The following is a 15,425-nucleotide window of genomic DNA, read 5'->3' as shown; positions in this document are numbered from 1 at the left end:
AGTGAAAGGAGCGGGTGTTACAAGTGCGACCGACTCAAATAATAGCAACTTTGTCGGTAATTAAAATTGGACAACGAGATCGCCACCAGGAATGTTCACCGTCAATTCGTACTTATTAGAAAATTTTACGTCATTTTCATATGCATAAATTATTACCTAGTTTAGTCAAATCAGTCTGGCATGCATTAATTTTAGAAGTAGCGAGGTAAGTTTCGTGCTATTCCTCATACTCCTCTTCTACGAACAGTGTTCCTATTCTTGATAGGACAGTCGTGATAGGACAGAGTGTGACAGTCGAAATACACTCGCAGCAGAAATTGATTATACACTAGAAAACAATAAAAAGGGATATAAACATATGTCCTATTTATTTTTGTTTATAAGATTTAATGAGTTTTGTGCTGCATTATTTGTTTTACAGAAGATGCTCAAAGAGACCATCATGCATTCCAAGGCAAACCTGTGAACATCGTATCGTTAGATGTTAGGTTTATCCTTAGATTTCAGTGATCGCTGTTGCCTCCTATCGCATTTTAGCGAATAGCTAACAAATTTTTATATGAAAATTTTCTAAATATATAAATGGATTGAAGCTCCGGTTTTTTAACATTTGTATTTGAAGAAAAATAAACAAAAATTCGTTAAAAATTGAAGATTGCCGAAGACTTAGCTGTCATACCAACATATGTATCACAATAGAATGTCTTACTGGCATTTTAACTTCAACCTGTCTTAATAAATGACGCATGTTTCTAGACTGTTTCTAGATTTTTACGAAACACGTAGGATTTTCTAGTTTTTCTTAAAATGAAAAAATACTAAATAGGGCACATTCGTACTAACAAGAAGGAGGACAAAATTGTCGTAAAGTTGAACAACGTCAGGCCAAGTGGCACCGATAATCCTTCATAGTATGTGGTTGCTAACATACGTTTTTTTGTGTTTCAGTGAAAAACTTGGAAGCATCGACCGCGGAAAATGCTAGTGAAAGTAAGAAGGATGTTGCGAAGACGGAAGAGTTGGACGAAAAGAACGATAGTGACTCTTCGAAAGCTTCTAGTCCGTCTACTTCAGAGAAATCCAGTTCTGAGAAAATCGATCAAAAGTCGAATCCTACCCCCAGTATATCCGAACCGAATACCCAAACTACCATCCCTTCGGTGACAACGACGACAACTTCGACAACTACCTCGACGATCACATCGACGACGACTGCTACGACAACTACCTCGTCATCTAGGTTTACGACCTCGACGGTTACTTCACCGACGTCCACCACGAAGCCTCCTCTAAGAAGAAGGCACACCACTGGCCCTGGGATGACCTTTCCAGCCACGGACCCGCCGACCTATTCGACCAGTATGACTTTCTCGAGGACCAGTCCTCTGCCTAGTCCTCATCTCGATAAAAGGTTCTTCGACAGCAGTTTGATAGAAATGAAGAGTCAAGCGAGTAGTTCTAGCACTCTTGATTATGATTCGACGGAGGAAGTCTGGGTTCGCAGGGTAGATTTTGTTCAGGAGAGAAAGAGAAAGGTAAGTGAAATTGTTTCTTCCGAGTTATATGTTTAATTTTTTGTGGAAATTCAATCACATCTTTTCAAGAAATGAGGCTTTGTCTGATCATGTGGGTTGTTAATGATGGTATTAGTATCACGGTAGGAAATATTAGGGGAGTAAAGGAAAGGTATGCTAAGACTTATTGTTAGATGTTCTAGGTATCTACATATTACATACATTGGTTATGAGAGGTTTTATCTATGAGGAAAGTCGTCTTAGGGATAGCTAGATTAGATAGAAGATTGAACAAGAGAAACGATATGCTGATGCTAGTGACAGTGACATCGTAACTTACTCACTTTATTAATGGATAATAGAAATGTAGTTGAGAAAATATTATTATAAAAAATAATTTTTTCGTTTATTCGTAATCATTGTTCCTTTTGTTTTTAATGCTAATTAGTAAACTAGGTATAGGTAATTGTGAGCCAATTTTGAATTATCTGAACTGTTTATTCATATAGTTTGATAAAATTTGATAGTCATTAGATAAAATCGATAAATTTCTATTTCCTATGCAATTTTTTTCTATACTGTTACAAATATCTAAATATATCCTAAAAAGTTTTTACGAAGACATCAGTTTGAAAAAGTTAATTCTTAGTTTTAAGGCAATTTTAAGTAAATGGTTATTAAATTTCTAAGAGATTTCTGGAGATTTCTGGCGATTTCTGGCATTCTGGTAACTCATTACTAACCAAAAAATATTCTCATCGCCAAAAATGATGATCTGTAACTAAAAACAATTTCCGTCATGAATGATGGTTATTTATAAACAAAATGATTTCGATCATTTATAATTGTTATTCTTAAGCAAAATCGTTTAAATTCTGATTTTCATACAATAACTTTACATACATATGTAAGTTAATTAGGTTGTATTTTATATTAATATAGATTTTATTTTTTTACAAACATTCATATTAATATATATATTTATATATATGCGAAAATGGACGGTGACTGAAGAATCGCGGAAATTGAAGATACAGTTTCAAATTACGACATGATTGTTCGTTTATTTTCTTAAATAATGAGTATGAAATATCTTTTTATACATAAAAATAGTTGGTCACAAGGTTGTTTACGAGTCGATGATACTTTTCATCTAAATTCCTTGCGTTTAGGCAGGAAATTATCAGCAGCGATAATAATGTTCGTTTCCGGTTAGAACTGAGAAAAAACGTTGCTTATTTTGTGAAGGCCTGCTGTTTTGTTGCTTCTTATATCTTTTAAAAGAAATAAATTGCATGAGGATAAAGTAAATGTGATGAAAATAGTTTGTTGTTAACTATTTAAATTGTCGTTCACGACTATACATATTCGCGTAGTGTACATCATAGTAAGGTGTGGTGGATTGATTCCTTACTTTACGCGTGATTTCACAAAATGATTTGCATTTTAGTTTATTTCTTTATTTTCCATAGTCCTTCCCTCTGGGTTACAACGGTCTTTCAGTTACATTTCCCTTTGATCAAACGATTTGTATTTATATAGTAATTCTTTTCTCCTTTTCAAGTATTGGAAATAATCTTTAAGTAACTATTAATTGTTAATTATTACTTCGTTAGATGCTTAGTATAAAAAGAATTTGAAAAGAATATTGTTTAAGACAAAATTTTATTTTATTTTACTATTATTACATATAATCGTATTTATTGATGTCGATATATGATATAATGAAATTTATTAGTAACTTTGTTTTATAAATCAATTTTATGTATGTTACGTATGTTTTTACCAATATTATTATGTTTTAAAGCAGTTTTATAGTATGTTCTGCAGTGAAATACTGCAGATTTTTATTTATTTATGGGAAATTTAAAAGTGTAAATGTGCAAAGAATGCATATAATATACAATAATATGCAAAGTAGCTGAAATGGGGAACTTGTAATGGTATCTAATAGTGAAAAAGTAATACATATTGAGTAATATTGGCAGAAACTGTCTTTAAAGAAGTGATATGTATAGTCGCACGAATTTACTTCAATATCGAAATCCTAAGGATTCAAATTCTCGGTAGCAGGTCTTTTTTGAGATACAATTCATTACCAGTAAGAGGTCTATAGATATGACAGAATTAGTTTTCTAACTTTGCCAATTTTTCAATATTTATTTTTTTTAAGAATTTTTTTTAAGAGTAAAACATGCGAATCATGTAAAACAGTTTTCGTAAATAACAAGTGTAACGAACGATCCTGAACATAAACAGTTATTGCGTAGTTGTGTGACGAAAGGTGTGATACATTGGCCTCAAGAAACTTGGAGGGCCTTACCTTCTTCTTCTTTAAAGTGTAGATTACCTTACTATCACTAAGTGTCAGGGCAACGAACAGAGATCTTCGTAACAAAGTCTTTTCTTATTTTTAAAACAACAAAGGATATCCATAGAACGTGAAATAATTGCACAAAATTTTTGTTTTAATTAACAAATCTTAAGGTTCAATAAATGAAATTATCTCAATTTGTGTATGTTTTAGTTATTAGTTTTTGATGTGAATTTATTTTTTATTTAATATTATAATATAAAATTAGAAAAATGTATTAGTTTAAATCACAAAATATAAATAAAACATTTGATGTCAAGAGTAAAGATCGACATATGTGTATACATATATACGTAAGTAGGTATGTACTTATACTACTGATCAAAAGTATACACATATTTACAATTAGTTATTTTTGATAAGATATAATTTAATTACAGAATCATAAGTAATGAACTGTGTGTTGATAAACAGTCAGTATATTCTGTATTATAAGAATATTTCCTTATTAAAACACGGTAAAATTGATTTTAAAGAACTAATAAATATGAAAATTTGTAAGAAAGCATTCTGAGGAAAATGTCTATCCCCAGAGACTATCTAGTTTTTAAGATCTAAATTGTATAAAAAGATTTGTCTAAAGTCACGAAAAGACTGTTGTTATCATCTACTTGAACACTAAAAAAATTAAGAATTTAAACATTTTAAATGAATTTCAAGTAGGAATTAGATATATCGATGAATCGTATGTATGTAATATATGTATGTAATATTTAATCTTAGTATACTGCCGGAAAATTTCTAAACAGATAATTAAGGTCTATTATTTGAAAATTCTATAAGAATACGATAAATATTACTTTATATATTTATTGACTTATATATTTTACTAACATTCATGCATCGTATGTGGAAATTTGACTAAAGACTAAACAAAGTATTTAGCATATTTAAAATATTTAAAAACATATTTAAAATACTAGCATATTTAATTTAAAAACACTGATTATAGTAGATAAGTTCAAAAAAAAAAAAAATATCTTACTTTCGATGATACGATAATGCTAATGGTAATAATAATCATTAATCTCCGCATGAGATCTGAGATCAATTTACAACATTTATCTACATACTATTAAGAATTGCATAAAATCTTAGGTGGAAATGTGTGTAAAGGTGTTCGAAGTTTGTATTTCTAAATTTGCGATATCGTTCGATCCAGATCTCGATATGTGACTTTAATGTTTCAATTCAATGTTTCGTGGGTAAGGTTAGGAGACAGGGGAACGTAGGTACAAGGCTTCCTTTAAGCTTTATCGATTCGGTTGAAAGACGAATTACAATGCGTTGAGGGCTATTATGACTATGACGGATACGTCGACACGTAAGGTCTCCTTTGCGAATGCTTCCCGTACGTGGATTGTTGGCTCAATTAGTAACGCATAGAGATTAGGTTAGTAAATAAATCGTACGAAAGACGATTTGTAATGAAGATAAGACAATACATGCGATAGTATCGATCAGTAATGCTAATTAGATAATGCTCGAAAGGAAGTTCAATCTAGAATGTTCACAATCTTAAACATGTTCTTAAGCTTCGCATCGTCCGATTTGCTAAAAACGACCAACGAAATCAAGCGAAGTAAACGTGCTTTATTTGTTTGCGATATTTTACTCTTTGTTGCGTAACATGGCCGTCTGACGACTCATAAGCCCGTTTTAGAATACAAAGAATTTTACACGTGCTTCGTGTTCGCTATAGGCATCCGAACTGAGTAATTGCATACTCTGTGCGGTTAATCTATTTTAGTCGTGACATTTTCATGTTGCATTCTTTCATAGAATTGTTTCGTTGTTATTTCCAACAATGATGAGAGTTATTTAACGTGTCTTATATTTTTCCTTGAATTAGAGAAAAGCTTGATGCATGTATGTACATCTTTATCGTCGAACGCGCTTCTCGACGCATTGCAGATCTTAATGTTATTTGCATTAGTTGATAGATGGCGATGCAATACGTCGAAGCTCAACTGCCATCTTTATGAAATTATGTACCTATATACATACCTACATATTCGGAATGAAAACCGTAAACATACACTATATTATATTATATTATATCATATTATATTATATTATATTATATTATATCATATTATATCATATTATATTATATTATATTATATCATATTATATCATATTATATTATATTATATTATATTATATTATATTATATTATATTATATTATATTATATTATATTATATTATATTATGTTATATTATGTTATATTATATTATATTATATTATATTATATCATATTATGCACGATGACAACTAATTGAGATTTCGCAACGCGTGTCGTCGCGCTTAAATGGTTATATGTTACAAATAGTTTCTACTTTTATTCTATATATACGTTTAAATAAGGAATATATATAAATATATATAATACAATAAGAAATATGTTACAGTACGAACATAAGTATACAAACAAGAATTATAAGTATGGAAACGACGACTGGAATATTTACAATAATCTCTTACTTATGATGTTTTACACGTTTAGTCTGTTTATCCTTACGAAGGAACTGAAGGAACACGAAGGGGGCAATACAGATAAAATGATAATATTAAATTTAGCTTTTAATAAAATGAGTCATATTATAAATTGAAGCATGTGAATCACGAAAGTATTAACAATAACGTGTAAAGTCTAGCACATACAAATTGTCCCGCTTAAAAATTGTCAGTGACCTTGAAAAATAGAAAAAGAAAAATGATGAGCGGAAAAGCGCAAGTCATCATATTTGTTGTTCTACATCAATCAACTTGGTTTTGACACAATATTTTTGTATACATAGAAGCAATTATTAATACATTAAGCAATCCGAAGTAGACGAGTCTTTTTGTATTATACCATTAGTATTGTAAGTATTGTATTAGTGTTGTATCTGCAGTGTGCAAATTGTAACACTTTATTATATTTCTTATATTATTAGTGCTAAATCGAGCAATCTTAAGAGAATCATATAAGTTCGAAGCATTAAATCGTGCAATACGGTTATCTTCTAAAACGTAAAGGTAGTAAAGGTAAAGGCGAGAGTATAATCAGCAAACATAATTCGTTGATTATCGCGTAGGTCAAGAAATTTTGCCTGATATTTTTTCCGGTGGCAATGAACTAGTATTTTCTTATCCAGCACTACACAAAAAGCCGTATTCAATGTAGAGGACATTAGAAATTTTGGGAATGGCTGTCAATAGCGGTATAATTCAGTAAGATTACACGAAATAGGTATAAATTAGTAATATTACATCTGTAGCCGAGTTATATGGCTTTAAATTTCGGTTAAACGTTTTTCAAGCTTTGGAATGACTGGCCTGGATGGGTATATACGAGGTATTATCTTATTAATCACAATTCATTCGCGATAAGAGAACATTACCACAATTCTCCAGGGAAAATTATTATCGATACGATTTCTTGACGAAACGAAAAGATATCAGATAGGTGATAGTGAATCCCTGTGGCTTGTGCCACCCACGAGTGCTGGTACTGTCAGTCAGTGGCGAAATCTCAATAGATACACGACCCCCGCGTCATGAATATTTGAGAACTTTGGTGGTGCGCTGTTTTTTTCGTCGTTTGTGAAAATATGTCGGCTGTGTCGTTGAGTGTCGGAAGAATTCGGAAATATTCTTTAGTGCCATATTTAGATCGATGTCCAGAATTTCATGGAACTTATAAGGTAATCGAAATATATCGAAACAATCAACATATCCTCAATTTCGAAATTATTAATACATTATACGTGCATTTGAATTATCAATCTGTCGGGCATTGTACTAATTTCTTTATTTAGGTACCCAGTATCTTCCTATGTGTAGTTTCAGTTCTGTGTTAAAAAATAAGTTATATCGTATTCATACTTAAGATCTAACTAAGATTGATCTGCCTTTGTGAACTTTTAATTTTCCAATTATGGATGTTTCTGATCAAGAGACGAACCGGTTAACAAATTAAAAAATACAATTTTAATTCTACTGCGGACTTCAAATTGTTGTTGACTCATTTCTACGAGTAAAAAATTTACTATGTTTTAAGAGAATCTGATTAAATTTTATTCTGAACTAAACTAAAACGAGAAATCACGCATATTGCTTAAATAACTATTCTTCCATGCCTTCTACGAATCTAAGAAATTTTTCATATTTTTTTACAAAAAGCACGGTTGCTTTGTAAATTCCTAGAGAATGTAGCAGGGATAATTTGAGGATAGTTACGAGATGTACCGATCGTTGAAAGGAATATTCTTAATTTTTTATGTACTGACTATGTGAATTATTGAAAAATACCATTCGTAATTGAAATATAAATTGTAGTAGCAAATGTATTTCTATTTGAATAACTTGTTGCCGTACTTTTAGTTTAATCTGATATCAATAGAAAGCAATTCTATACTAATTGAAAATGTTAATACTGTTTAACACTGTTCAATTACCAAATTGTCGATTGATTCTTGCGTTAATGTTTGTAGTTCGCCACACGTTATGAATTTAACATATCCTAAATTTATATATTTTCAATTTAATTTATGCAATCATTTCAATGAATAGTATTATACATGGATATGCACAGTATTTATTAGCATTATCATTTCATCCCAAGTAAAGTATTATTCTCCACTGTTTCAATTTTTATCCGTTACTATACGTTGCAAATATACACGTATGTATGTATATAACACAGAATTTCATTTCTAAAGTACAATACTCTAAAATAATTAGATCAATGGCAAACAGAGTAAGTTCTATACTAAGAAGTACGTTAGATAATTTACTGTTATATAAATAACAAATTTGTCATTAAAAAATAAATCAATCTATTTTTCAAAGAATATTTTATATACAGGGTGGTTGGTAACTGGTGGTACAGAAATTTTTTTTAATTTTTTTTTTTAATTTTTCCATCGAGACAACGATCTACAGTGAGGTCCGTTATAACGTATCGCACGCGTACCGAGCGAAAATTCAAAGTCGATTTTCTCGAAAACAAAGCATCAAACGAAAAAGTTTTGTTCTATATTTTCTTTTTTCGCGTAGAATTACCCTCTTTCCATTGCTTGTACCACCAGTTACCAACCACCCTGTATAAGTTTCAAATATTTTTAATATGTACAATATCTATATATTTTCAAATATACTGTGTATACATATTTATATATATTCATACATAGGTATATTCAAATATATATTCATGTTCTTTTAATTTATACAGAATGTGGTTTATGCACTTTGCTCAATATTATTTTTGGATCTTATTTTCCTTTGGCTGTCTTTATGATGTTTATAAGTATTATATTTCTTAATATACACAAAGTTTGAGTAGGTCTGAAACAATCTTAAAATTAAAAAAGTGACAATTTTAGCGGGATATTCATTTATTAATTTATCTACAAATTATATCAATATGAATACATGTATGTCTTCTGTCGAGTAAGATATTTTGTAATCTTATCGATTTAAGCTTTAATGATTAGCTATTGACAATTTGTATTTGACTTAACAGAATTACGATAGAATTTTTTCATCGCATAAATAATATACTTTTTCGAAATACAACAAAATTCAAACGAATCCGTCAATATACTTTTAAATATATTTTAATATCTAAAATATAGATACTACAAATATTTTATTATCTGAAATATTGTATTATTAGTATTGTAGTGTTTAGAAATATATTCAGTGTGAAAATTGAATACTCCAAGAAAGAAGTAAAAGTAGAAATAGAAGCGCAAGTAGAAGATATTTTAAAGAATTCATTACTAATAAACACCATAAAAAGAATGGACAATATTTTTGAGAAAGGGCTCTTAAAGTTAGGGTTAGTAGTAAGAGATGAAAAAATCATCGAATTTACAAAGAAAATACTTTAATTTAAACTGCTAATATTTTTAATTAGCTACAGCTTTTTTGGATTTCGCTATGATTTTTCCAAATTCAATATGTACAAATATATTTTATATTTACGAAATGTGTTTTACGATCCAATCTACGTATTTAATCGCTATCTGATACATTTCTGGAAAATTTTTAAACTGACCAAGAGATTCTTTGTTTTTCCAAAGAGTAACTGACATGGTTGTTGTTTATTGTCGCTGGCACTCATTTTTGTTTTCCATAGAAGCTGCGTCTCTCTCCTCCAGATATCGAACGATCTGTTTACAAGCGTCCAGTCCTCGACTGGTTATTTATTTTCTCGTAAATATTTTAGTTTATCATAAAATCAACCTTGATTTTTGCGTTTTTCAATAAAAACCAGATCGCCAGATTTATCTCATTGTTCCTGTATTTCTATGAATGTACGACAAAGTTGGGAGTAATGTTAAGAAAGGTTAATGTTTCTGAAAACTGTAAAAGAAATACTCGAACAATATGTTAGGAATGAATCAATGAGAAAGATAATTGGGGAAGAGTGAAAGAACTAGTCCTATCTACTGTGGTTAAATTTTTGTCTTAATCTTAACCCCTTAACCTACGACTACGGTCATAGCCCGTACTACGATGATCGGGCCAAACGTAAATATTACGGGCATAGCCCGTAGTAGATGATTGGACCAAACGTAAATATTACGGGCATTCTCGAACGTAAATCGAAGGTTAAGGGGTTAATACCATTCTTATTTTGATGTACATATAAAAATACTTTTAACGTATAAAATAATATTTATGCTAAAAATCCTTTTACATCTTTCTTGAAATTTAAGATATTAGTAACGATAAATAAACTCTAAAACGGCTAAAAGGATGCAGCTGGGTTAACAATTTTTCTTTGAAAATTTAGATCGAAATATTTTGCTACATAATATAAAGAATATGATATTCACGTGGCATTGAGATGTTCAATTTTCCTTACTGTTTTCTGCCCTCTGCCAATTTTAAACTAGATTTATTTCTGGTTTCATAACATTCGTTACGCACTGTATTATGTACATATATAGTTCAGTGGTATTGTATCAGACGTCAAGCCAGTGTAACGTTGATTCAAAAAGCCAGTCGAGCTCGGAACATTGAACGAAACGATTCGCGATTTTAGGGATATATAATACTTTTGTTCGGTCAGCGAAACTAGTGAAATGCGAATGGATATACATACAAATTGCACGAGAAACTACGTGATATTTCATACGCGAAATATGTTTTATTCTTATTGTTTTCACATCTTTTAAGTTTCTTTTGTTTCGTTCCAATAGAATTCTGCATTTAGATCGATTTTATTTCTAAACTGTTTTGTACGTCATTTTGGTGGTACTTTTGCTAAATGTTCTATCATCCTTTTTTTATCTGGTCTAAATGTTTTCTACGATCATTAGATTTTCGTAATTATGACTTATTTATCGAGATTGTTACACTAGATTTCTTGTCTATCATCACGAGATAATAGTCACGTGAATTGTTTGTCAAACAGTGGAAAATGTGATTACATGTAGTAGAGTTTCCTGTTATCAATTCTCACAGGCAATCTTACGCTATCCAGATAGAATTTTTACTTTTTTTTTCAAAAGCAAGTGCTATTAAATAGCATTCCACGTATCCATAGATACGTACTTTTGTTAAGGACATATAATATTACAACTATTTATATACTTTTCCTTTTTTAAAGTAAAATTTAATAATACTTTTTACATAGTCCTGAGAAATTAGAGTCCCAAGATTCGTATCAACGTTATATTGTCATCTTTCTTGATCAATTCCACATTCCATCTTAGATTCACATAGTGGTGGATCGATATTATAGATACTTATTATTATTTTAAATATATAGAAAACAATATTTAATAAGACATTTGATTATATAATATACATAATTAATATGAAATTATACGAAGAAACGAAAATTACTTAAATGCTATGTGATACAAAAATGAAAGAATTGAAACAGAAATAAAATCCTTTAACGCGGATCGTACGAAGATAGGATTAAAATTTATGTCCACGAGCATGAATACAATCGGCCGATGACAACGATCGATTGAATTTCTATGGTTTCTTTATGTCTGTGCTTCACTACGAATCATTACAGTATCATTCCATTCACTGTGAATCGTTAGAAAGAACAGATATATTATATATGCATATGTATATAAAAATTCTGTTCACTGTAATAGATGTCATGATTCGATGAAAAATGCGCGAGAAACGTATCTATGGTGCAGGAAAATAATATATTTGATTAAACTCGTATTATATTATATAAGTTTATATGTCACACACATGCATACACATACGCGCGCGTCCGCGCATCATAATATGTATGATCCCCAAAATTTTTGTTTTACGAACACTTCAAGAAGCTACAGAGAGCTTGCTTAGTGATCTGGTGCCAGATTGTGCGAAAAGGGTACGAAACAGAATTAATTTGAATAATAATGATATAGAATGAATCCTTGAAGACCATCATGAATGAAATTGTACAAATTGTGAATTTCGTTTTAACATTACTATTTTTATAACGTTGTTTGCATAATACTTAAACATTAAGTTGTAAAGTATGTTCTCCACTTTTCACTTCATATTGAATAACGTATGAGGCATTTAAGTGCGTTTATTGGAGTTTATTGATACTAAAAATATATCGCTGTGAAAATTCACTCATGACAGAATAATAGCTAGAAAAATTTATCGAATGTCCAGCTGGACAAATTGTGAAGTACAAATTATATAATAAGAAAAAAAAGAAGACGGAATAAATATGATTTCCTTTGATGATAGTTTTTGAGGGTTAATTATATATGTGTCCTTTTTTAAAAAATCAATAAATGTAAAATATAAAAGTATGAAACTGCAGATTTTCTTTTGATTAATTTTTGCAATAAACAGTAAATGAATGTTATCTGTTCGAACGATACATGTATATCGATATGTTAATAAATAAAAATATAAGATACATGTACATGTGATTAAGATTAAAGAATATAATGTATTTCTTATGTTATTGTCAATCGATAATTGATAGCATACTGTGTAATGTATCTTACAGAAGAATAATAATTTCTAATAAATGAAAATAATTATTAAAGTAAATATATATAAATATTTTGAATTATGGTCTGAAGCAATTTTTAACAAGATGCAGATAGGAAATTAAATCGAAATTAGTCCAAGTATAAATTTAATATTTAATACTAATTTCTTAATAATCTTAATGTATTATAAAAAATTGTTGAATTCCAATTTTTACTAATAAATAGATTATATAAGACATTTTTATAATATATAGAACCGGCAAAGATAAAGAAGTTACTTTTTGTCACAAATGTTTCCATGAACAGGTGTAAGACGTAAGACGAGTAGCAGATCATTTACAATGGACCTTGATTACCACTCAGTGAAAGTACTTTAACTGATCCGTCGATATAATTGGATATATTCCAGGAATTCGTAATACACTGTACGAATTACGAAACACAATGTGTTATCTCGATGATCCATCTCACTGTCTAACATGCAAAAATGTTACATTTACTTTGAAAAGGTTATTTGCATAAAGGATAATAAATTGTCAATAATACATTTTCAATTTTACCAATAAAGATCGTCGTCTTCGATTTTTGTTACTTAAAACGAAACGTGAATACTTCTTTCCACATTGAAATTGATAAAAAACCGTTTTTTAACAATTAAATTATAAAAAAATACATATACCTTATGGGATTAAACAAATCTTCTGTTGCTTTGCTGTTATTATTTAAATTATTAAAATTTGATTGTAACGTTAAAATCTCAGAGTTCACTTTTTGATTTGAATATACATACTGGCAGATATGTACATTTGGCAATGTATTGTTCGATAAAAGAAAGTGAAGAAATATATACAAATCGAGTCTTTGAATTAAAAGCAATCTAAGATTTTCAGTTTATTGCGATATTAAACCTTGAGATTGTTTCCATGTACTTACCCTTTCCATCGTAGTAAAATAGTCGGAAAATTAGAGGAACGGCTGGCTATCCTAAATTTGGATACAACTTAGATTTTGTTTTTCTCTTTTAATAGATTCACAACTGTGCTGTTCTTTCGGCACATGTTCAATGCTGTTGTATTGTTCTTTATAATTTGCTAATACACGCACACACACACATACACACACAGAGTTCTGGTAGTACAATTACCAAGAGGATAATTATACACGAAAAATAAACCCCAATAGAACACAAATTATTTAATACTCGAAAACATTTGACTTTTTATGGTACCTGTATGTAGATTATAGATATTTTCTGATTAATTTGGTTGAAACAAAATGTGTATGTTTTAGCAATAGTCATTGACATGAATTTGTCTTTTATCTAATGAAAAAGATCAAAAGAAATGTATTAGTTTAAATCATAAAATATAATATAACCAGAACATTCGACGACGGAGGGCTAGAAAACATTTCTTTCATATAAAGCTTTATTTCTGTCAAAATTTATCTAGTACGTACCAAATAATACGCTTAACTGTGTTTCGAATTGTCGAATTACGTTGTAAGTACATAAATACTTTTACGTACATATATTTATACTTATTGCATTGGTAATAAAGGCAATATACGAGATATTCATTAAGAATAAATTTTATTACTTCAAAAAAATCTTGAAAATATTCTGTCTTTATCATATTAAATTTCTATGAAAGTAATTAATTAATCGGTTAATTGTTGCAGCCTCTTTGAAAAGTTTGTGCCTAAAATGTGTCGCAAAAAAAAAAGCGATAACGAGTATACTCGTCAAACACAGAGTGTTTGTAACTGCTATAATATAGAACTAAGTTGTAATTAAATGAAATTTAAGTTGTAATCTTTTATTTTGTAATTTTATCACTGACAGAGCTCGTCATAACACAAAATATCGTCATTTCTTCATGTCGAATTACTCGTCAAAAATACCTAACTGGTTAATAATGACACCTATCTTTTCGTTCTGTTTCATTTGTGTGCGTTTTTCATTATTCAACACGATAAACATAAACGTAAATAGAAATAGTAAGATTAGTCAAATTGAGGCAGAGTTTAGTGTAAACATCCCAATGTATTAAATAAATATTTCACCATGTATTCATTGTTAAATATAACTTGAAAACGACAAAAAATTAGCAACGATTAACGAAGATTAACAACATGGATGAAAAATCGAACGTGTTCACTGTTGTTTATGATAAGGCAATTTACGCTCACATTTTCAAAGATATCACGAAACATATCTATTCCGAGAAAGACATGCGAGCGTGTCAAAATTTCCTCTTGCAAGATACTTTGCAAGAAAGTCATCAGAGATAATCTAGCTAAATATAAAACATTATATCAACTAGTTCTTGATTATACAACAGTATCTAATCGTCTTATTGTGTCGTTTTATATCTGTGGATAATAAAACTTCATTGCAACTTTATTTCCATTCATCTTTCAACCAATTAGTCTTTCTATTAACCGATAAATTCTCCCCTGTGAAGTGTATTTGCTCTCTGCAACCTAAAATAGTAAAGTACAACAACAGTCGAAATCGAAATAAAAGTCAAATCCAGAAACTGGAATGAAAATAGTAAAACATTTT

At 29.7% G+C, this 15,425-nt stretch overlaps 1 protein-coding gene across 1 annotated transcript in view; it reads left to right on the top strand.

Moving 5' to 3' along the window:
* The window catches only part of LOC117216217 (serine-rich adhesin for platelets), a 133,394-nt gene that overhangs the window by 37,402 nt on the left and 80,567 nt on the right, over positions 1–15,425 (top strand). Inside the window, exon 3 of the mRNA XM_033462788.1 lies at positions 949–1,535. Coding sequence (XP_033318679.1) covers positions 949–1,535 — 587 coding nt within the window. The remainder of the gene's footprint in view (positions 1–948; positions 1,536–15,425) is intronic.

The sequence above is a fragment of the Bombus bifarius genome, unplaced genomic scaffold, assembly GCF_011952205.1.
Source record: "Bombus bifarius isolate JDL3187 unplaced genomic scaffold, Bbif_JDL3187 scf7180000010252, whole genome shotgun sequence".
NCBI lineage: Eukaryota > Metazoa > Arthropoda > Insecta > Hymenoptera > Apidae > Bombus > Bombus bifarius.
This window is presented reverse-complemented; position numbering and strand designations above follow the sequence as displayed.